This window comes from Lotus japonicus, chromosome 3, assembly GCF_012489685.1.
Source record: "Lotus japonicus ecotype B-129 chromosome 3, LjGifu_v1.2".
NCBI classification, from domain to species: domain Eukaryota; kingdom Viridiplantae; phylum Streptophyta; class Magnoliopsida; order Fabales; family Fabaceae; genus Lotus; species Lotus japonicus.
The window spans coordinates 2,942,075-2,965,161 of NC_080043.1; the positions used below are offsets into that span (position 1 = coordinate 2,942,075).

At 36.0% G+C, this 23,087-nt stretch overlaps 2 protein-coding genes and 1 pseudogene across 4 annotated transcripts; 1 reads left to right on the top strand and 2 right to left on the bottom strand.

Moving 5' to 3' along the window:
• Positions 1-124: 124 nt before the first annotated feature.
• LOC130745212 (disease resistance protein RUN1-like) lies at positions 125-9,930 on the bottom strand (annotated as a pseudogene).
• A 2,678-nt stretch (positions 9,931-12,608) lies between these two features.
• On the bottom strand, positions 12,609-14,633 carry LOC130748170 (EPIDERMAL PATTERNING FACTOR-like protein 6). Its single transcript, XM_057601334.1, has 3 exons — positions 13,733-14,633; positions 13,456-13,514; positions 12,609-13,028 (listed from the first exon to the last, which is right to left on the bottom strand). Exons 1-3 carry the CDS (start codon positions 13,842-13,844, stop codon positions 12,780-12,782), a joined length of 420 nt encoding a protein of 139 aa, XP_057457317.1. The 5' UTR covers positions 13,845-14,633; the 3' UTR covers positions 12,609-12,779.
• A 2,874-nt stretch (positions 14,634-17,507) lies between these two features.
• LOC130742522 (IQ domain-containing protein IQM5-like) lies at positions 17,508-23,087 on the top strand. 3 transcript variants are annotated; one of them, XM_057594619.1, is made up of 10 exons: positions 17,808-17,902; positions 19,580-19,664; positions 19,975-20,335; positions 20,424-20,502; positions 20,864-20,947; positions 21,085-21,173; positions 21,288-21,375; positions 21,597-21,833; positions 21,999-22,100; positions 22,213-23,087. In XM_057594619.1, the coding sequence occupies exons 3-10, from the start codon at positions 19,977-19,979 to the stop codon at positions 22,627-22,629; spliced, it is 1,455 nt and encodes a 484-aa protein (XP_057450602.1). In that variant the 5' UTR covers positions 17,808-17,902; positions 19,580-19,664; positions 19,975-19,976; the 3' UTR covers positions 22,630-23,087. The 3 variants fall into 3 exon arrangements, with proteins under 3 accessions (XP_057450601.1, XP_057450603.1, XP_057450602.1); XM_057594618.1 differs by lacking the exon at positions 19,580-19,664 and having other exon boundaries at positions 17,508-17,902; XM_057594620.1 differs by lacking the exon at positions 19,580-19,664 and having other exon boundaries at positions 17,805-17,902; positions 20,081-20,335.

Sequence of the window (23,087 nt, forward strand, 5' to 3'; positions counted from 1 at the left end):
TGGTTTTTCTTTCGATTTAAATTATTGTTTTACATTGATTGGTAATTCTTTTACATGAAGTCTTAAAATCTCTTACATCTATAGAAACCAAAGCATATCCTTGTTCCTTAACTTTTTATATAAATATATCTCTTCTTGCTTTATCATTCTGATCGCACTTGCAAATATATATATAGCTATCGAAATGCATCGTTGTCACTGTCAAAAATTCAAAGTCAATCCAATACTCTTCATTTGTTTTACAAATACGAAGATGTGCTTAAAAAGGATGTCTGAAAATAGTGAAAGGCGAGCAACCTTCCAAAAATATCAGAGAAACAATATATCTTTCAAGCCCTGTGCTGCACTCTTCCATGTTCCAATTCGAAGGTGAGTTCCCATTCGCTTTATGAAATTGTCATATGAAGTGTCGTGTATCGGACACACTCCACATCCTTTTATCATAATATCCTCCCTTCTTTTCCATGTAACTCCATTTTGAGCAAAGAATTCAAATGAAACCTTTGGAGTGCAACCAGACACATATTCTTCCATGATATCATTTTCATATTCACTGCTTTGCAGACAACAATTTTTATCGTACCACAGACACACATGATCAGAAACAAATTCAATAGCAAGTATACTAGTCCATCTGTTCATTTTGTCCCTTTCGCCATTACCAGTTTCCAGGTAATAGTCACAACTGATCAAAGTGTTGCCATCAGATGGGAACGGACCAACAATGACACATAATATGAAGCCTATACGCTTGAAACGTGGAGCATCATACAGTCTATGCAGATCAATCGTTACTGAAGCCTGTGTTGATCTGTACACGAACCACTCTGGAACTTTACCTTCAGGGTAGATAAAATCAACTGGATCATCAAGAAACTTGCTTCTTATTGATAAGAGACTACGATGTGCCAATTTCTTCATGCTCACATGAGAATTTACTTCAATAGCACTGAGAGAAAGTTCATCCAACTTTACACAATTCTGGAATTCTATTTCATCATGTTTGCTTGTAGTAGTTCAGCAGCTGCCGGAGTGAGCATTACTGTCTCCAAGGATGAACAGTTAGCTGCAAATATGATAAGATTAAACCTCCTTTGATCCAAGTTTATCGCCGGAAAAAGAAGAATTTCAGGTCTGGAACCACCATGGGGGGTGGCGCAGCCTCTACTGTGGCCATGGAGACTGCTGAGCAGCCAAAACAGCAAGGAGAGAGGGGAAATACGAATTTGACAGATGGATAGGGGCAGTTACCAGTCTGTAGTTATTAGGAGTTAGCAGTTATTATGTGTGTATGTCAGTTTGAATTCAAAATAGAAACTGCACTATGCAGTTGTATAAATAATAGATGTAGCCTATTAGATGGTTGTCCAGGAAATTATAAGTGTGTGGTAGTATGGAGAGAACAGGCTCTCAAACTCCTGCTGTATTGTATTATTTCCAGTAGAGATTCTTTATCTCTGCAGTATCAATAATAATTATCCATTATTCTATTCCCCTATCTTATCATTTTGGTATCAGAGCACCATCCAGGTGCTGTGGTACTTAAGTGGTTCACTTTATAAATGGGAAAAACTCGTTCTGAAGCCAGTCAAGATCCAATGGAGCGGATGCAAGAAATTATGGAAATGTTGCAGATTGATCGTCAACAAGCACAGGCTGATCGTCAACAAGCACAGATTGACCGTCAACAAACTGATCAACGAATTCAACGTTTGGAAAATATGATGGAGACGTTCATGCATCGGGACGACCTTGGCTCTCAAAGAGACAATCATGAACAGAGCATTAAGCGCCCAGGACAGGAAGAAGAGTCTAACTGTGATAACACTTCTGCACGTTGGCGGAAGTTGGAGGTTCCAGTTTTTGATGGTGTTGCTGATGCCTATGGTTGGGTTCATAAGTTGGAAAGGTTCTTCCAAATTCGTGGAGTTCCAGAGGAGGGGAGATTGCAGGCGGTTCTGGTGGCACTGGATGGAAAAGCTCTGTCATGGTTTCAATGGTGGGAAGGTTGTCATCCTCACGCAGACTGGGACACTTTTAAGTTGGCAATTCTGAAGAGGTTCCAAGTTTCAAGTACTCTCAATCCCTTTGCTGCTTTACTAGCCCTTAAGCAAGAAGATTCGGTGGCGGAATTTGTGGAACAATTTGAGAAATTTGCCGGCATGTTGAAAGACATTGATGAAACACACTTAATGGATATCTTTGTGAATGGTTTGAAGGAGGACATAGGTGCAGAAATTAAACTTTATGAACCAACAACCTTATCCATCATGGTCCAAAAGGTTTTAATGATTGAGCAGAAAAATCTTGCAGTTAGTAAGGTTCATCCAAATTCAACTTCTGGTTCAAGGTTCAGTAATTCTTATAAGTCACCATCAATTTCTCGAACTGTCACAGTTGATACTACACAGAAGAGTGGAGGCAAAAGTTACACACCATCTTCATCTTATTCTGGTAGTGTCTCTGTGGAAAAACCATTTCAAAGAAATCGACCGGGTAATTACCGTAGACTTTCTGATGCTGATTACCAGGAGAAGATCCGGAAAGGAGAATGTTTTCGCTGTGATGAAAAATTTGGGCCTAACCATGTGTGCAAGAACAAACAATTTCGAGTTATGCTGATGGAAGAGACTGGCGATTCTGAACCAGAAGATGATCCAGATTGTCACCCCGAAACGGAACCTGTCCCACATTTATCCCTGAATAGTATTGTTGGATTCAGTTCTAGAAGGTCTTTCAAGGTTTGGGGAACTATTGAAGATCACAAAGTTGTGGTGTTAGTTGATTGTGGAGCAACTCATAATTTCATTTCCAAGGCGTTAGTACAGGAATTGCACTTGAAGGTTGAGGATACTCCATCTTATGTAGTTGAAGTAGGGGATGGTCATAAGATACCATGCAAGGGTGTTTGTAAGGACGTGTCTTTGCTGTTACATAATGTGCCGGTCAATCAACAATTTTATTTGTTTGGCCTTGGCGGAGTGGACATTGTATTGGGCCTAGAATGGTTAGCAAGTCTTGGTGACATTAGAGCTAACTTTGAACAGTTGACTTTGCGGTTTACTATGAATGGCCAGAAGTTGTCACTCCAAGGGGATCCTGAATTATGCAAGAAGGATGCTTCTTTAAATTCCTTACTCAAGGCTTTGCAACATGGTGAGGGATTTCTCATTGATTTTCAACAAATTCAAGCAGAAACAGATTGGAGGGCTAATGTTCCAGCAGATTTAGTTTCCATTCTCCACCAATTTCCTTCCATCTTTGAACCGCCGGAAGGATTACCACCTCACCGTCGGCAAGATCATGCGATTCATCTCAAGGAAGGGGCGCAAATTCCTAACTTAAGACCTTATAGATATCCTCATTACCAGAAAAACGAAATTGAGAAATTGGTTGCTGAAATGTTAGATGCCGGCATTATTCGTCCATCTACAAGTCCCTTCTCCAGCCCCATAATTCTGGTTCAAAAGAAAGATGGTAGTTGGCGGTTTTGTGTTGATTATCGGGCTTTAAACAAGATCACCGTGCCAGACAAATTTCCAATTCCAGTCATTGATGAATTGTTGGATGAAATAGGAGGGGCACGGATCTTTTCAAAGCTGGATTTGCGTTCCGGTTATCACCAAATCAGAATGAAGGAAGGTGACATTGAAAAAACTGCATTCAGAACTCATGAAGGTCATTACGAATTTCTGGTACTTCCTTTTGGTCTCACTAATGCACCCTCTTCTTTTCAATCTTTAATGAATGAAGTTTTGAGGCCCCTTCTCCGCAAGTTTGTATTAGTTTTCTTCAATGATATTTTGATCTATAGCCTCTCCATGGAAGATCATATCCAACATTTGCACACTGTTTTATCTCTATTACAACAACATGATTTGAAAGTCAATGGGAAGAAATGCACTTTTGGCCAAGAGACTTTGGAGTATTTAGGTCACATCATTTCTGCAGGTGGAGTTTCTGCTGATCCAAAGAAATTAGAGGCTATGTGGTTGTGGCCTACTCCCAAGGACATCAAAAGTTTAAGGGGTTTTCTTGGACTAACAGGTTATTACCGCCGTTTTGTACAGAATTATGGGAAGATTGCGAAACCTTTGACTAATTTATTGAAGAAAGATGCTTTTCAATGGAGTTCTGATGCTCATGCTGCTTTTGAACAATTAAAGAATGCCATGACTACTCTTCCTATGCTGGCTGTTCCTGATTTTACCAAGCCTTTTGTTTTAGAGACTGACGCTTCAGGTACAGGTTTGGGTGCTGTTTTACTGCAGGAAGGTCGCCCTTTGGCTTTTTGGAGTACAACTTTATCTGATCGGAATCAAAGGAAATCAGTCTATGATCGCGAACTGATGGCGGTTGTCAAAGCTGTCCAGAAATGGCGCCATTACTTGTTGGGTCATCATTTTATAATCCGAACTGATCAGAAAAGTTTGAAGTTTTTGGCAGATCAACGCATGTTAGGTGAAGAACAATTCAAGTGGGTTTCTAAGTTGGCTGGGTTTGACTTTGATATTCAGTACAAACCGGGTAAAGACAATTCTGCTGCTGATGCCTTATCCCGGCGGAGTTCTTATTGCGCCATTTCTATCTTACAAATTCATGATTTTGAAGAATGGGTGGAAGAAGTCAATAAAGATGACAAGTTGCAGAAAATTATTCAAGACTTGATTCTGGACCCTACTTCTCATTCCGGTTATGTCTTGCGTGATCAGAAACTATTCTTTAAAGGTAGATTGGTTTTATCCAAGACTTCCTCCCGTATACCAGTCATCTTGAAAGAGTTTCATTCTTCATTGATGGGAGGGCATTCCGGAATCTTCAGAACATACAAAAGGGTAGCCAACTTGGTTTATTGGGACGGCATGAAATCTGACATCAAGAACTATGTGGCTGCTTGCGATGTTTGCCAAAGGAACAAAAGTGATAATTTAACTCCGGCAGGCTTATTGCAACCTTTACCCGTTCCTACTCAAGTTTGGACAGATATTTCCATGGATTTTGTCACTGGTTTACCTAAATCCATGGGGAAAGACACCATTCTGGTAGTAGTTGATCGTCTTACAAAATATGCACATTTCTTGGCCTTGGGTCATCCCTATACAGCTACTGAGGTTGCTGCTGTATTCCTTCAAGAAATTGTCAGGCTACATGGTTTTCCTTCCTCCATTGTATCTGATCGAGATCCCCTTTTCTTGAGCAATTTTTGGAAGGCACTTTTCCGAGCAGCAGGTACTCAATTGAAATTTAGTTCTGCTTATCATCCCCAAACTGATGGCCAAACCGAAGTTGTCAATCGGTGCTTGGAGGTGTACTTGCGCTGTCTTACCGGTTCCAAACCCAAAAAATGGGTTTCTTGTCTTCCATGGGCTGAATTCTGGTTTAATACTAATTATAATGCTTCCAGCAAAATGTCACCTTTTCAAGCCTTGTATGGGCAGGATCCTCCTCTTCTTTTCAAAGGTTCGACCATTCCTTCCAAGTTAGATGAGGTTAATAAACTTTCTAAGGACCGGGACGAATTGTTGGCAGATTTGCGGGACAACTTGCTTAAGTCTCAGGATATCATGCGTACATATGCCAACAAACATAGAAGACAAGTGGAATTTGAAGCTGGCGATTGGGTCTTCTTGAAGTTGCAGCCTTATAGAAGGCGATCTTTGGCTCAACGAGTTAATCAGAAACTCAGTCCACGATTCTATGGGCCATTCCAAGTGTTAACCAAAGTTGGAGCTGTAGCTTATAAATTAGACCTTCCTTCCCATAGCAGAATTCATCCGGTGTTCCATGTCTCTCTTCTTAAGAAAGCCATTGGTGATTCGTTTCAATCTCAGCCCTTGCCTCCAATGCTATCTGAAGATCACGAGTTGCAAGTTTATCCCGAATCGGTTCTCAATGTTCGTGAAGATTCTCCTGGTAATGTTGAGGTTCTGATTTCCTGGCAGAATCTTCCTTCTTGTGAGAATAGTTGGGAATCGGTGGCCCGCATTCATGAAGCCTTTCCAGACTTTCACCTTGAGGACAAGGTGAATCTTCAAGGGGGGGTATTGATAAGATTAAACCTCCTTTGATCCAAGTTTATCGCCCGAAAAAGAAGAATTTCAGGTCTGGAACCACCATGGGGGGTGGCGCAGCCTCTACTGTGGCCATGGAGACTGCTGACAGCCAAAACAGCAAGGAGAGAGGGGAAATACGAATTTGACAGATGGATAGGGGCAGTTACCAGTCTGTAGTTATTAGGAGTTAGCAGTTATTATGTGTGTATGTCAGTTTGAATTCAAAATAGAAACTGCACTATGCAGTTGTATAAATAATAGATGTAGCCTATTAGATGGTTGTCCAGGAAATTATAAGTGTGTGGTAGTATGGAGAGAACATGCTCTCGAACTCCTGCTGTATTGTATTATTTCCAGTAGAGATTCTTCATCTCTGCAGTATCAATAATAATTATCCATTATTCTATTCCCCTATCTTATCAAAATAACTCTTTTAATGATGGTGGAAGCTTTGGAAGATAGCAAAGCCTCTTGCAATCCCTCAAATCAATCTTTTCCAGCTTACAAAGATGCTTGATGCTTGCAGGAAATCTCTCAATATCTGTTCCTGCTAGTAACAACTCGCGCAATGAAGATAGGAGGCTAATATTGTCTGGAATTGCAGACAAGTTCAGACATTGTTGCAGCTTTAAAATTTCCAAAGACCTCAAGCCATTAAAAAGGACATGAAGATTTGATGCATCAAGTTGTATGCAACCATGAACATAAAGTTCCCGGAGTGATCTCAGGTCCGCAACCTTGTCAGGAAGATTGCTTAGACTTTCGCAGTAATCAAGAGTCAATGTTTCCAGATTTCTGAGACTCCCAATTGATGAGGGCAATTCATTGATAGCAGTTGAAGTTAAGGCTAGGTCTTTCATACTCTCTGAAGTCACTGAAAACACTACAAGTCTTGAGCAGCCAGTGAGGAGAAGTTCACGAAGGGATCTTAAATGGGTTTCACTTTGAAGACTGGTAAGCGCTTCACAGTAAAATAGGTTTAAACGCACAAGCTTGTGGAGAGACAAAATAGACGGATGAACACTCAGCAAATTTCTGCAAGCATAGAGTTCTACTTCTTCAAGATTTGAAGCCTTTGAAAAATCTGGGAGCTCTAGCAAATGCTTGGAATCACTCAGGTCAATTTTCTTCAAGACTCGAGGACTTAAGCACAGCTCATCAATTTTTGAGACATCCAGAGTTATGCTTTCAATGGCTTTAGTTCCCTAGCAAGATAAAGTAACATACAATGTAAATATTATTCAAAACCAGAAGTTTGCACAAAATTATTTTATAAAGACATTTCACACAATTATGGCTCTTACTGTGTTATTTTCCAATACTTGATGAATGTCGTTAGGATCCCATAACCTACTGCGTTTCCCAGGGTCTTCAATACATTCTTCTCGAACAATCTCCCAACCCATTTCTTGTATCAAGTCATGCATCAATACAATTGGTCTTCCAGAGCCCTTGGCTTCAATGATGAGAGCTTTGTCTTTAAGGACTCTTAACCCAATAATTGTCGAGAAACCACAGGCATCAAGCAGAACTATTACTCGGTGCAATTCATATCCTTTCAAAAAACATGCAATGTATAGAAAGATGTTTTTCTCTTCTCGATCAAGTCTATCATAAGTCAATCTCAACACATTTTGGATTTTGGAGTGAGGCATTTTCTTAAGTTTCTGCAATTGGCTTAACCATTCTATCTTGCTTTTACCATAAAGAAAAGAGCCCAAAACTTTCAAAGCTAATGGGTTTCCATTAGCATACTGAATCACCCTTCTTGATAACTCATTCCACTCCATATCAACACAACTTTGTTGCTCGAAGGCATTCATAATGAAAAGCTTAATAGCTTCATCAGAGTTTAATGCCTTTGCCTCATATATACTGTCAACTATTTTACCAAGCACTTGCTTATCTCTAGTTGTTACAATAATTCTGCTACCAGATCCAAACCAATCAAGTGCTCCAACTAAATTTTCTAGGTGCTCTGAATCACTGATATCATCAAGAACAAGAAGAACCTTTTTACGAACGAGCCTTCTCTTAACATAAGGGGGAACTCCATTAGGTGTGCCAATATGTAGATCATTTTCCTTTAGTAATATAGAGAGAATTTTATTCTTCAGATAAATCATTCCTTGTTTCTCTGATTCTTCCCTTATGTTTGCCATAAAGCAACACCCTTCAAATTCAAAACAAAGACGGTTATATACTGCAGCTGCAATAGTTGTCTTACCAATTCCTCCCATGCCCCAAATTCCAATGGCAAGAACATCCATTGTCGACCCTAGGCGCAATTGTGACTCCAACTCTGCAATCCGTTCTTCAATTCCAACAAGGTCTGTTAACTCACTTTGGTACATAAGATTCAACTTGGATGACAAAGACTTGACAATTGCTTCTATAAGCTCAACTTCATCCCTATAAAACAAGAGAAAGAAAAAGTATATCAAGTTTAGTGCCACTATTGTTAATTTTAACAGGTGAAAGCACAATAAGTAAAACTTAGGATGGAAGGTTTTTCATATTAGTCCAAACTAAGCATGAAATGTGATCACCCGATGAAAGTATAGATGGACTAATGTAACCAACATATTATGTGTTTGGATACCAATTGAGCGCACGAGAAGTGTTCCATTGACTTAATGTCTTGAAGTGAGTGTTAACGTTCATTTGCACAGGTGCCAACATATATCGAAATATAAACTAAGCATACGTGAGGGACTTATATTTGCTAATTGCTAGTATGAATTGAAAAACTTTTCCATGGTTGAAGATGAAAATGAGGGTTTACTCAAAACTTTAGTCAAACATAATACAACAAATTATAATGGAACCACTATTAATCACCATCGCATAAGTTATATGATGCCACTTAAATGAAATAACTGCTAATGTCTCGCATCATATCAATTAGAGATATGATCAAAATAATTCTTATGAAGGGTAGAACAACCATCACCGTCAAGCTAGTTTTAAGTAGATTTAAGCCTAAACAAAATCTAAATTTTAGCATGGTATGAGAGCCTATCCTCAATCCATTTATTAGGCCACCAGTAGATATTTAAAGTTCAAAAATGAGTTGCTCTACCTTTTATAGGCATTATTTTAGTCTTGTCTCAATTACCTTAATAGACACTTCTCACTATAGAGCTAACTTTTGTGGTACAGTTAAGTTTAACCCAAATTCTAATAGCAACTAGTAATGACAAATCATTGGTGCCACATGGTTTAAGGAAATAACAAATGCTACAATGAAAATCAACCAGGATAAAATAGTCAAGTTGTTAAGGTCCTCATTGGAAGTTGCATAGCCTGCCAAAGTATGCAATATTATAAAATCAACAAATAACTAAACATGCATGGGGAGAAACAAACAACATGATTTACCCAAATTTTGATGAATGAAATCCAGAAAGATTAGCAGCCACACTCAAAGCAGATCTCCAATTTTGCACCTTGGCTAAGTTTCTTTTACTCTTTTCATGTTTATCTAAGGCTTCTCCATAAGACCCTATCTGGTGCCGCACATGAGATGGATCAACATTATAGAAAACAGGAATCACAACCTGTTTACTTGTGTCCATGCACTCAACTATTTTCACAAGCTCCTCCAAGCACCATTTAGAAGAAGCATAGTCCTTGGAGAATATGACCAAAGACATGAGTGACCCTTCAATTGCTCTGACAAGTGCATGTGATATTTCATCTCCCCCTTCAAGCCTGTCATCTACAAAGGCATCCACTTGCTTCTGGCGAAGCTCCTTCTTCAAATGGCTGAGAAAACCATAGCGTATGTCTGTGCCTCTGAAGCTAACAAAGACATCATATTTGATTCTAGGAACATGGGAAGAAGAAGATGAAGATGAAGATGCCATTATTTGATTCCTACTATGTTTTCAGTCAAACCATCATTAACTTATATGTTATGCCATATTGAATGTGGTCAAAAGTTTGAAATATGTTAATAATAATTGTCAATTCAACAATAATTGATATAGTTAACTAATATTTCAAACAAGAATATAATATAAAGGGTAATCCTATCTTACGGGTGGAAGAAATTCAGAAGGAGTATTTTATCACCTTACACCTTTTCATATGGACCAAAAAGCCAACTAAATAATTTTTCACATAACTCCACGCATTGGGCAAAACTGTCAATTGGCTTTAGTATTTTAATCTAAGAAATTCATTATCTCTCTCCTCTGACAACTTTTCCTTTTGTCTTTTTCCGTTCTTTCTTTACACAACCAAATCCTATTGCATTCTAAGAAGAAGATGATGATGGCGACAACACCAGAGCAGCTCGTGTGGGAGATCTTTGAAGAAGAAATTAATTTCTGTGAAAGAGTTTGAATTCCTATTGCATTCTTAGTTTTTGTGACTGGTTTTTCAACATAGAAGATAGAACACAGTAGTAAGAAAGCATTCATAGACCATCAGACATTGTGTGGGAGAAAGCAACGTGGGAGGAGAGAAATTTGAATTTTTTAATTAAAATAATAAACTGTAATTGACATTTTTACCCATATGAAAAGTAACATTGGAGTTATGGGAAAAGTTATTTAGCTGGCTTTGTAGTCCATATGAAAAGGTGCAAGGTGATAAAATACTCCTTCTGAATTTCTTCCACCCGTAAGTTAGGATTTCCCTAATATAAATAAAAAATTAGTAATATATATATATATATATATATAAAAGAAAGAAAGAGGTTAAGCTCGAGAATAAGATAATGAGGATAACAAAAACAAAAAATCTCCAAACATCCACAGAGATACACAATCACTTAACCACCCTAAAAAGTATAGATCCAAAGAACTCCATGAACAAAAGAGAAAGAACCAACGGAAGTTAAACCCAAGAACCAAAGACCACACCAAGAGCAAAATCATCACTCAAGGCGGCTACCACTGCTCCATCTCATGAGTTAGGCTGCAAAATCACCTTACTTTCACACTATTTCTCTCTCTCTCTCTTACCCCAATTAGAAAGATGATGTCATAAATCATTCAAATTTGATATTTAAATCATTTAAAATAAAAAATATTTATCCACTTATGTTAAAAAATTTAATACCTATTTTCTCTGATCCGAATTCAAATTTACTTCAGTTGAAAAATAAATCAAATTTACTTCTAATACTACACTATATTAACATATTTAAGAGATATTTATTCAAATTCAAATTTCAGGATAAATATAATTATATAAATATGTTATACTCTCAAATAAATTCAATTTATTAAAATTTACAATTTAAAAATAAATAACCAATTTTGTATCCAATTTAAATGTTTATTTTCTGTCAAAAAAATAAATTTATTATTTATTATTTTTATTATTTTATTATTTTTTTTTGTTACATCGGAAAAGTGAAAAACCAAAAAACAAAACTAAGGGGCTCCTAAGGAATCTTGGAGCAACATCACTTGAAGCTCTTGAGAAGGATTGATCAACTGCTGAAATTTTAGCATTCTATCTCTGTATCCTTGCTTTGCCAGCCAATCAACAATGAAGTTAACTTCCCGGGGGATCCAACAAAGCTCCACTCGCCACCCTCGGTCTAGAATATTGCAGATCTCTTGGAGGAGAGTAGCTTGTCCATGAGAGCTGATCCCATCTCGCTTTAATAAAATCTCCACTAGGGCTTTACAATCAGTTTCACATACAAGGTTATGCGTGCCATGGTTCCATGCCATTAGGAGTCCATCGTGAAGGGCAGATGCTTCTGCTATGAATGAACGTATTATTTTATTATTAACTTCATTAATAATAATATTTGTTAATTCTGTCAATTTGTTAATTGAATGAGATCTTAATTGAATAAGATGAGAATGAATTATAGATAAGACCAAATAAGATTAGATTATATTATATTATATTATAAAGGTAAGTCTATAATTAAAAATAACTACTATAAAGTAATTCTTTAATAAAACCACAATTTATCACTATTATTTTAAGATAATACTAAAAAAATATAAAGCTAGGCTTCAATATATTTTAATTGAATACTAGTGTAGTAATTATCAAACTATGGGTAATCATGACTCTGCCGAGAAGAATCCAAATTTGCTTCTAAAGAGTCACTCTTTATTATTACTTGAGGGAAGCTCCTCTCAAGGATAATCTAGATACTCTTCAGGATACCATGAAGCTCGGCTAGCAGAGGGTTGGAAGTGGCCAAGTTATTGCAAAAGCCGATCGGAAGGAGGCGAAGACTGGAACGGAAGCAAAAGCTGCGAGAGTTCACAATGACGACCACGACATCCCAAACAAATACGTACTAATGACAAAACAAATTACTAATAACATGTGATTTAGAAATACCAGAAATAGTACACATATCAAAGTTTATCATTTTTTTAAAATTACAATATTAGTTAATTGTCATTATTAGTATTTTTCTCACTATATCATTACTTTATTTGTCTTCGAATTAAATCAAAATTCTCATGATCACTTTCTTCTTCATCATCATCAACTTTTGTAGGCACCATCGAAGTTCCATTAGTAATAAACACAACTAAGTCATTCCTATCCAACTATATCACTTGATCATTATCTAGTAAATAATTAAATTCCTTTGAATTTTGAGGTTTTGTACGACAAGGGGACAGATACAATACAATAATATTAATATATATGATCGAACCTGAGAATTAATCAGATAGAAGATAGATTGGACTTATATAATATATAATGTATTAAATGGGTATGGACAATTAACATTCAGGGGCTGTAAAAGGAAGGACCACACTTGCATTTCCAGCTCTCAGGCTCATAGTTTGCATACTGGATCCCCAAATGACTGTGCCTCCTTCTACTGCTGCTTCTGCTTGTGCTTGGTACTTGAATGGCTTCACAAGGAGTGCAACCATAACACTTGTGCTCACAGCTTGGTGGACTAGACCCTATTCTTCTATCATAATATGCTTCTTCTTTCATTCTCTCTGTCATCTTCTCTCTAACCATTAACCCCTTTAACAAAAAGAAAATAATAGACAAGGTAGTAGTCAATACTCAGTTAATTTAATTTGTTAATTAACTATGATAGCAGAAAGGGAAAACATTGATTGACACCCAAAATTCACCTCAACCATGAGAGAGATAAGAAGTGAAGTGAAAGATAGTGCATATTTGAAATTTTTTCTATAATTGATTTTAAAGTCGGAATCAATTCTAGAAAGAAGTTTTTTAGAGTAACTTTCTGAGTTTCTCAATTCTTATACTATGAAGCTACTCACACAATTTTTTCCTTAAAATTAATTTTAAATGAATCAATTCTAATAGTAGAGAGATTTTCAAATATCCTAATAGAAAAGAAACTTTGTGTGAATATGTGAAAATTCGATCAGAACAACCCACCCAGCTACAAAATTAACAGGATTGGAGAGTACACACACACCTTTTCTGACTCTATAGTATAAGGTGGTGAAGACTCTGGAGCTGGTACCTGTTTTGGGCCTGATGAGAAGCAGAGATAAAATAAGGGGAAAATGGTTAAAATAGCCTCAGAGCAATGTGATGAAAATCTTTCAAAAAGTCATGCAATTTTAAAGGATAAGATGTTTGAATATGAATAATTGAATATGATAAAGTCATAATTACAAAGATAATTAAAGTGTAAGGAGTTTAACAGTTATAGAAACAAGTCATGTCTTCAAAATGGTTAACTAACTAACCTGCAGGATGGGACAGATCATCAGTTGGAGAAAAGGGTCTGCTTGTTACAGAGACACAACAACTCATTATTTGCAGAGCAACCATAAAACAGAACAATCTTCCTCCTTTCATTTTTTTTTCCTTCTTCAAAAGCAAGCACAAAATGATGAATGTAATGATTATGAGAATGATATGAACAATCTTCCCTAATTCACAAGAAGAAGCAAGACATGATGATGATGGTTGAATTTGAATTCATTCTGGCATATAAAAAGGGGAGGAGAGAAAAGGCTACAACTACTACTACCACAGGAGCTTGCAATTCCCAAAGAGATTTTGCTTTGCAAGCAAGTGATTCTGGTTTCTTGTGAACAGTAAACAAGTGATCCAACAAGGTTCACCTTCCTCCTAAGACTATAGCCTATTTTCCACTGTCCTTCTGCCTCTAACCTTGGATTGCAGATTGCTTACCTTTCAATACAAGCCAAACCCCTCTCTCTCTCTCTCTCTCACACACACACACACACACATACACACTCATCAATATAATTAATATAAAAGGGTAGTACTATATATGGTGGTGTAAAGTGCAGAATAACAGCACCCATTTTGGGTCTGAAAACACCTTCAAAGCCTATAATTATCTGATAGCTTTGACACCTAGACTGCAGAGCCAGCCTTTGTTGTCTTTTACTGATGCTGCTTTCTTTCATTGATCGATATGGCACAGTGCCAGTTATATGAAGTGGAGAAAAAAAAGAGCATCAGCTTCTGATACATGCAGCTCTCTCTCTCTCTTTGTACGATAAAGAAAACTGAAAATTTAATGAGTTTGTTAAGGGATTAAATGAGGTACTAGGCTCAACTTTATGCAATTTGGTTGTTGGGGAACAGATGAGTCATGTCCAATCTTAGCCATTCATTTGGATGGCATTGAATTTGGGTGTCCTTCATCTTCTGCTGCATATTTCTTCACAATCAATGACTGCCAGATTCTAGTTATTTTATTTATTATTGGTCCAAGTTGTGAGTATTTAATGCAGATTGATTTAGATGAGGATCCTCTAGTGTGTAAACTTTGGTTAGGTTGGACCCATCTACATCTATCATACTCACTAAAATATCTACACATCATTTTTTTAATTTTCAATAATGCCACATCATCTACCCTATTTTATTAACTTTTTACTCCAACCCAACAACTCTTAAAAGTTGTTTGGATCTCATCATCAACATCACATTTGTATATTTTATTATTTATCTCCATTTTAATTAATTGTAAGTGCTTGTAATAAATACAAGCTCACCTTTAAAGTCTAGTGATGAAGTGATGAGTATCTATTCCTACATACTCATCTTTGTCATGTTGGAATTGAATATGTACTCCAATGGTAATAAATACTCATATGAGTATGTATTTAACATTAGATACTACCATTGGAGATGCTCTGAATATTTATGCATCTATTACTTTAATTATATATTAAATGAAGAAAGAATAAATGCTATTTAATTTTAAGATAATATATGCATTAAATTTTCATTTAACAATTCCCCTACTTTGTAAAGAACTTATTTTCCGATGTATAAAAAAAAAATTGTAAAGAACTTGTTGGAAAATAAATCATGTATTTTTAAGAAGTGAGATAAATACAAGATTTCATGTGACACTAATGCGATAAGAAAATTCTAATTTGGTAAGATACATTACAAAATTTAACATGATAAAATCATGAAAATTTCAATAAAAAGGCATCTTATTTAGCTCAAATGATACCATATCTTGCTAATGTTTCCTCTTACACAATGTTTTGGCATAGGAAACTTAGTGTTGTTGATCGAACGAAATGCATGAGCTTTGCGTTTGACGTCAACTCTGAGCGTCGTTAGTGGTGGTTTTGTGGACGCCCGTGCCCACTTATGGTCAATGGTAGGTTTATGGACGACTATTGGCTATGGTCGGTTGAGGTTGTTGGCTTGTACATGTTTGACACAAACGAAAATTTTATATGTTCGGAGACTCCATGATCGATCAAATAATATGCTCAAAAAGGCTTCACCATAACATTCCAGTCGCTAAGTATAGTCAAGGGAGAGAGGTGAGGTTCAACCACCGGAACATGAGTCACTCTTAGCTCAATGCAGTATTAGAAGAGTGATGGGCGATTGGCATGTCGTGGTCTTTTCCCCTAGGTGCCTGATAAACGTTAGTAGAACGATATCGACCATCAGAACAAGAGCCTCTGATCAGTGCAATGGTCTAGAGGTGTACCGTGATCTTTTGCTTCAGTGCGCGTGATCAATTTCAGTAGGACGATACCAACCATCGGAACATAATTGATAATTCAATTGAAATGTATAATAGATACTATTTTTTTTTGTTAGGAAAAATATACTAGTAAATACTATATGTAATCAAATGAGAAAATTTCATTGTGTAATTAGAAATTTATATTTTCATAATTAAAATGAAATCAAATGAAAAATACACCCTAAGTTAAAAAGTTTAATCTTAAAGAAATTATTATTAAAATAGAGTTCTAGAGCTTATAGACCTCAACATCATATTGATGGAACAATGGACAAGCGATGGAGAATGAAACCGCCATGATACTACAATAAATTTAAGGTAGGTTTAATTGTAAAGGTATTAAAAGCAAAGAGAATGAGAAAATAGTTAAATTTTATTGATCATGATGTTTCAAAGGATAAAATACTGATTCTCATTGATACTAATATTAATCAAAGCGAGATTTCTTTTATTATAATCAAATAAGGAATTGAAACACATTAACATCTAAAAGGAATTTAAAAGAAATTAATCTATGTTATATCATGAGACGTGGGCTGTAAAGGGAAAATTAAGAAAATAATCACATTATTAAAATAGTGGATAGGTAAGTATTTTATTAAGATATTTCGAAATATATAATGCAAAGCTTTGTAGTTTTTATTTGTTTCAGAAAATAACAATTAGCATGATTGAATGTGTTTTTAATTCTACAGGTTTTGTTAAAATATTGAGTTGATCACACGTCTATTGACAAATGTCAACTTTGTAAATAAACTTTTGCTGCTCCCCAAAGCACTCAACAGAAAAAGGGTTAAGTAACATTATCAAGAACACACATAGATAATGTGATTCATATGAACTTTACCAAAATTACCTAGCCAAGAAATCAGGTTACATTCATATTCTCTCTTTCCATTTCCATTAATGACTTAAATGTTTTAAGCCATTGATGTTAAACTCCCCCAAATCAGTGGCTCAGGTTTTACAGAGCATGAATGCTCCCAATGTTTTTATGAGTACTATAAACGCTACCCCATGTATCATGTATGTATGCATACATGTCAGATCAGATCTCAAGGCAGAGCACGCTAACCTTCTCTGCATCAACCATTGTGACAGATAACTTGAGCTAATAATCCAATTACATTTGTGCATTGCGTGTTAGAATATTAGTTAAATCACAAATATTCCAACATGTAAGCATGGAGGAGTCACTGTTGGCCATTTCTAGAAATCAAAAGTCATTTTGCTTAATCTTAATCACAATCACAAATATTCCAGCATGCAGGGGGTCACCTTTTTCATGTCATATTATTTGGCCAGTAGATAAATTAAAGAGCCATTTTGGTCAACTTATCAAATGATAATGATGTGTTAATTAATTCCTTGTTAACATTAGCTTAATTAGTAAGACTCAGATATCGAATCAATGAAAAAAGACACCTTCCAAATTTGCTTTTAAATATACCTGTATTTCTGCAGAATCAGCCACAGCCAGAGTGCCTGATTTAGTGACATTCATAGAACCAGTCCTCTGCTGTCACAGTAGTACTTCTCAGTTCTCACCATTCATCCTTAAACACAACCCATTATATTAGACTCCTTTAGCACTGCACAGATTTTAGTTTGGTTTTTCATATAGCATGTTTGGTTTCACGCTCTAGAATTCTTAGCTTCTTCTGTATAAAAGTGTCTTGAATTTTATACAAATTGTGAAACCAAACATGCAGTTTTAATCTTCTACTGATAGAAGGAAAATCAAGAATTAGTTAGCAATCCAATAATTGATTGGTTGGTGAATTCCCCATGTCATTCATGAGTGCTGCCAGATCCCATGTATGGACTACATTCGTGCTTCTGAGGTTTTCTCCTCCACGTCATTTCAGGGTTATTAGAGGTAAATCGAAACTCTCACATTTGCCTCCTGTTTCCATATTTTACTGTGCCTTAATTTGGATAAATATTATAAAATTATTTATTCTGAATTAGATAAAATACTAAAATCATTTTTAGATTGTTTTCTATTTTTCAAAAATATTATAGGTGTGTTGGAGTAAACAATTTAATTAAGCACTTATGACAATAGGTCAATTTAATTTGATAAGCTCATTGAAATAACCTCACAATAGGTTATAGGTAGGTGTAGATACTTATTCATAACTTAATCTCAACCGCTTATAAGAATAAGCTCAAAATAGCTTAAGGGTAGGTCATAAGCTATTTACATAAACATTTATGTTATATAAGATAAACTCTTTTTCTTGAAACTTTTATTTTGAATAGTTGTCTGAAACTTAAGACTTGTGTAATTATTAGAGAAAATTAAAAAAAAAATCCGAACAAAATGAACCCTTATATTAGGGCAACTATAATACGGTGGGAATTGACTTTGGATGATTAAAAATCTAAAATAAGATTATGCAAAGGGGTTTATTATATATAACCAATCAAAAGTTTAGAATGTAGATTAATATTAATAAATTAAATGATATTAAAATTTATGTTAAACTATTTTAATATTAGGCTTAAATATGTTTATGGTCCCTCTAAAATTAGGGTCTCTTGGTTTAGGCCCTTCCAAATTTTTTTTATATAAACCCCTAAATGCAAAATAGTACTGAGGTTTTAGCCCCTGTCGTCACCTTATGTCGTTTAGAGGAACTTAAACCAGCGAACCATGGTTTCAGAGGGACCTAAGACATGATAAATTGAGTTTTAAGTCTCTAAAATCATGGCTCTTTGGTTTAGGTCCTCTAAAATCATGGTTCCTTGGTTTAACTCCCTGTAAAATATGTCATGTCAGTGTCTGCTAGGTAAAGGTAACAGCAGAAACTTATCCCTCCATATTATTTTCAAAATAAGGGTGTATAAAAAAATTAAGTGTTAATATTATGCTAAACTTTTAATTAATTATTGTTCGGCAGGCAATGTTTGGTTTTCCAATTCCAAATATCAACTGACGCTCCAAAGCATGCATGTTAGTAAAGAAGCTCCATATTGTAACTAATATATTAACATGATACTAAATTTTAGTTGCTATTTGTACGGTAACACAATCTTTGCACGTAGTGGAAAGAATAAAAAGAACATTTTAAAAGAAAATTCCACATTTGGGGGTCAAATATATCGATATCCTACTAAAAACCATTTGCCATCCAACTAACAAAAAAGCAGAACAAAATAAAATCTAATTGGTAGTGGATTGGCCTTCCCCTGTTCCTTTAGATCCTTCTATCTATATTCAAATCCTAATTTGTTAAAATCATGCATGCATGCATGCATCAATGACATTAATAATGGTCTAAAGTTTGCACTTTATAACTTTGGACTGAATCACTATCTTTCTAATGTCCTCGTGCTCGTGCAGCCTAATCTAGCTTTTCAGCTTTCACATCCTCCTTACACTTTTTGCTTCCAGAAAAGTTACAAAGCCATGCAAATAATCATGTGTCAACTATTTGAAACCTTGAATTCAAACCCCTCGTGTGGCTTCTCCAAGTCGCAAAGTGGTTTTCAATTTTTCTCACCATTCAAAATAACTTAATAATGCCTCTTCTCTTCCAAACTTGTGCAGTATAAAAGAGATGAGAATGTGTCACCCTAAAGCACTAAACTGAGGTGTCTACATGAAACATAAACAAGCTAATTTTGTACTCCAGGTGAGCTCTGTCTCACCCATCTAAATTCTCTTCAATTTTTCTATTAGTTTGTTTTTGTATGTTTTTAGCCATGGCTATTTGTAGGTATCTCATTTTTCAGTCTTGAAATGTTCAATATGTCCCTTCTGGTTCACGAATATTGGCTTCAACTTAAGAATTAAAAAAAAAAATTGATTTCAAGGTTTTCATACATATCAATTAGTCTAGTGGTTCTCTAAGGCAGAGGAATGAAAAATAATTAGGATCAATATCCCCTTAAGTTACCATCATTGCTGGAAAATTTAAAGCAGTGTTTCTAATTTTTGCATAGGAATGAAAATGCTAGCCATAAGCAACGAAGGAGACATCAAAGTGAGCTTCAAGAAAGAAATAAATTTTAGTGATTTCTACAAGCCTGATCAGTTTCGTTATGTTAGTCATGTAGCTGCTGAAGAACCTACCAGCTTGAAGAAAAGGAAAGTGAGAAATCTGAAGCTTCAAACCACTTTCTCTTTCAAATATCTGATTTCAGAAGATTCTATATCAAAAGAGGAGGTGAAAGACTTGATTGACAGACAAATGTTTTCCCATAAGAGGGTTGTTGCTGCTGCAATAAAGATGCAAAAAGTTTACAGGAGTTACAGGATTAGAAGAAAGCTGGCAGATTGTGCAGTTATTTGCGAGGAGCTATGGTTTGTTCAATATCCAAGTTTATGAGTTGTTTTTCTTTTAATGGCTGTGAAAGTTTATGAGTGGTCTTAAGTTTCTTCTATGGTTCAGGTGGAAGGCTAAAGACTTCACTGCTTCTAATGAGTGCCTTACAACACATGTTGACTCTGATAAATCAAAATCAACTGAGGTACCCTTTAATATTAGAAGTTAGATAATAACATGTTTGGATCAGCTTCTCTTTTCTCAAAATCAATTCTTACATCAGAAGCCACTAATAAGTTTTTCCCCAGAAATGGTTTTGAATTTAAAATCAATTATAGAAGGATTATCAATTATGCACTATTTGAATTTGATTAAGGAATACTTTTGGTTCAATGTTTGGGCCCATGTGAGTCTTCCTTTGAACCATATTTGTTGACTAAAAGACAATGACTTAACATACTTTGACTAGGACCATAGAGAGGAATTCAAAGTTTTCAATCTCTTTTTCCAACAATTATCTGTGGGGATTTTGTTGAATGTTACTTTTCTTTCTTCACTGTTGGTAGGTGGCTAGAGGTGTGTCCAAAGATGATAAGACACAGAAACTAGCCCTGAGGCAGAAATTAGCTCTGAGACACTGGCTTGAAGCTGTAAGTGTTTACATATTGACAAGTTTTTGTGTTTTAACTTCATTTTTTTAGAGACACCAATTTTTGTTTGGTCACATGTTTTCTTAGAATCCAAGTAATTCAACTGATCGAGGCTATCATTTCCTTATATTTTGCAGATTGATCCCCGCCATCGATATGGGCACAACCTGCATTTCTACTATGAAGTCTGGTTTGGTAGCCAGAGTTCTCAGCCTTTTTTCTACTGGTAAACTAATAATAGGAAAAATACTAGCATGTGTTCATGTAGATGCTAATGCTTGAGCCTAAGAGACTTTTTCTTTCTATATTGTCCTCTTAATTGTATTTCTCTGACTTGAAGGCTGGATCTTGGGGATGGCAAAAAAGTAAATCTCGAGATATGCGAAAGAGAGCAATTGCAGAAGCAGCGCATAAAGTACCTTGGCCCTGTAAGTTGTTTCACCACATTGCATTGAGAATGCAATTGATGCATCAATAATATAGCATATCTTATGGCATTGCCACATATATCACCAAAAGTAGCACGATCTCTTATCATATTCCATCATATATCACACAATTACTTATCTCTCTGTTTTTTCTTTCTCCAACAAATCACCAAAAGTTTCTTTGTATTTAGAGTTTCAATTATGTTGCTTGCAATGTGCAGGAGGAGAGGCAACCATATGAAGTGATTGTAAAGGGAGGTAGGCTTGTTTACAGACAAAGCAAGAACCCTGTACACACCAACACTTCTGAGGGATCTAAATGGATTTTTGTTCTCAGCCCATCCCGAATTCTGTATGTTGCGGAGAAGGAAAAAGGCCAATTTCAGCACTCTAGCTTTCTGGCTGGGGGTTCTACAATTGCATCTGGAAGAATGGTGGTCAACAATGGAGTACTTAATGTATGTTAAATGTTTATACATATGCCAATGGAGTTCTCAGTGGAATTCCATTCTATTAGAAATTTGTAGGAATTTCTCAGCTATAGGAGAGCAAGGATGGAAATAGACTGAAATACATTTCATTTACTCTATTAGTAAGTTGATATTCATTTGCATCTTATTCAGGTTATATGGCCCTATAGTGGTCATTACCGTCCAACAGTGAAGAATTTCAGGGAGTTCATCTGCTTCTTGGAGGAGCACAATGTTGATATGACAGATGTAAAGGTGAATCTTTTTAATGATATACCAAATTTCAGCCCCCAATTTAAAATCACCAAGCATAAACTTGTTGGACTTTTCTTGAACATTTTTGTGATTTTACTGTTGCCTCATGCAGAAGCATCCTGTTGATGATGATGTCCCACCTCCTAGACCAGTTGATGAAGAGCTGCCATTTGAAAACATAGAAGGTAATGGGGTTTCAAGTGACTCAGACACTCCCAATAATCACGGTCAAGAAAATGTGGGTCAGGTTGCTACCAATGTGGAAGCTTCACTTCAACAGAACAAGCCATTGACATGCAAATGGACTACTGGTGTTGGTCCTAGGATTGGTTATGTGGGAGAGTATCCAAAAGAAATCCAGCTTCAAGCACTTGAACAACTCAATCTACCACCAATGGACAATCATGAAACATCATTTGCAGGAAAAACACCCATTCCCTCTCCAAGGCCTAGTCCAAAATTCTACTTGTCACCTAGGCTTGCCAACTTGGGACTTCCTAGCCCAAGAATATATGCTTTTCCTTTTTAGGACCTCTGGAATTGGGTTTGGATTCTCTCCGCTGACATGACCACCGGAGAGAAATCACAACCATTCAAAATAGGTTGGGTAAAAAATAAAATATATTTTAGATGGTTGACATCTCTCTAGTAATCATATCACCGGAGAAGATCCTCACCCCTTTGGATAGTATGTGCTTATGCACTGGTTTAGCTTTACAAATTACTTACAGTTGAGCCACTAGTAAAATATATAGGAACATAAAGGTCAGTTAACCCAACAGTTATTTTTTCATTTGGGTTTTTCATGGCCAATTCTTTGCATCAGTTAGTTTCTGCTGAGGCCTTTTTTCCCTGTCCCCTCAGATGGTTAGTTGCTTGTCCAATAGTTTTTCAGAGGGGGTTGGGGCAATCATCCATTCTTGTGTTATCAATTTGTCATGTAAGTTAAATAATATTTATAAATACAAATATTCTTTTACCCCCTTC

Bases quoted from the DNA above. Each gene is read 5' to 3' on its own strand.
- LOC130742522 (XM_057594618.1), top strand. From the start codon at position 17,812: ATGTCATTCATGAGTGCTGCCAGATCCCATGTATGGACTACATTCGTG. The intron at 21,376-21,596 runs GTAAGTTGTTTC...TGCAATGTGCAG, and splicing joins GCATAAAGTACCTTGGCCCT to GAGGAGAGGCAACCATATGA. The intron at 21,834-21,998 runs GTATGTTAAATG...CATCTTATTCAG, and splicing joins TCAACAATGGAGTACTTAAT to GTTATATGGCCCTATAGTGG.
- LOC130748170 (XM_057601334.1), bottom strand. From the start codon at position 13,844: ATGAAAGGAGGAAGATTGTTCTGTTTTATGGTTGCTCTGCAAATAATG. The intron at 13,515-13,732 runs GTTAGTTAGTTA...GCTTCTCATCAG, and splicing joins TGATCTGTCCCATCCTGCAG to GCCCAAAACAGGTACCAGCT. The intron at 13,029-13,455 runs GTGTGTGTGTAC...TTTTTGTTAAAG, and splicing joins ATACTATAGAGTCAGAAAAG to GGGTTAATGGTTAGAGAGAA.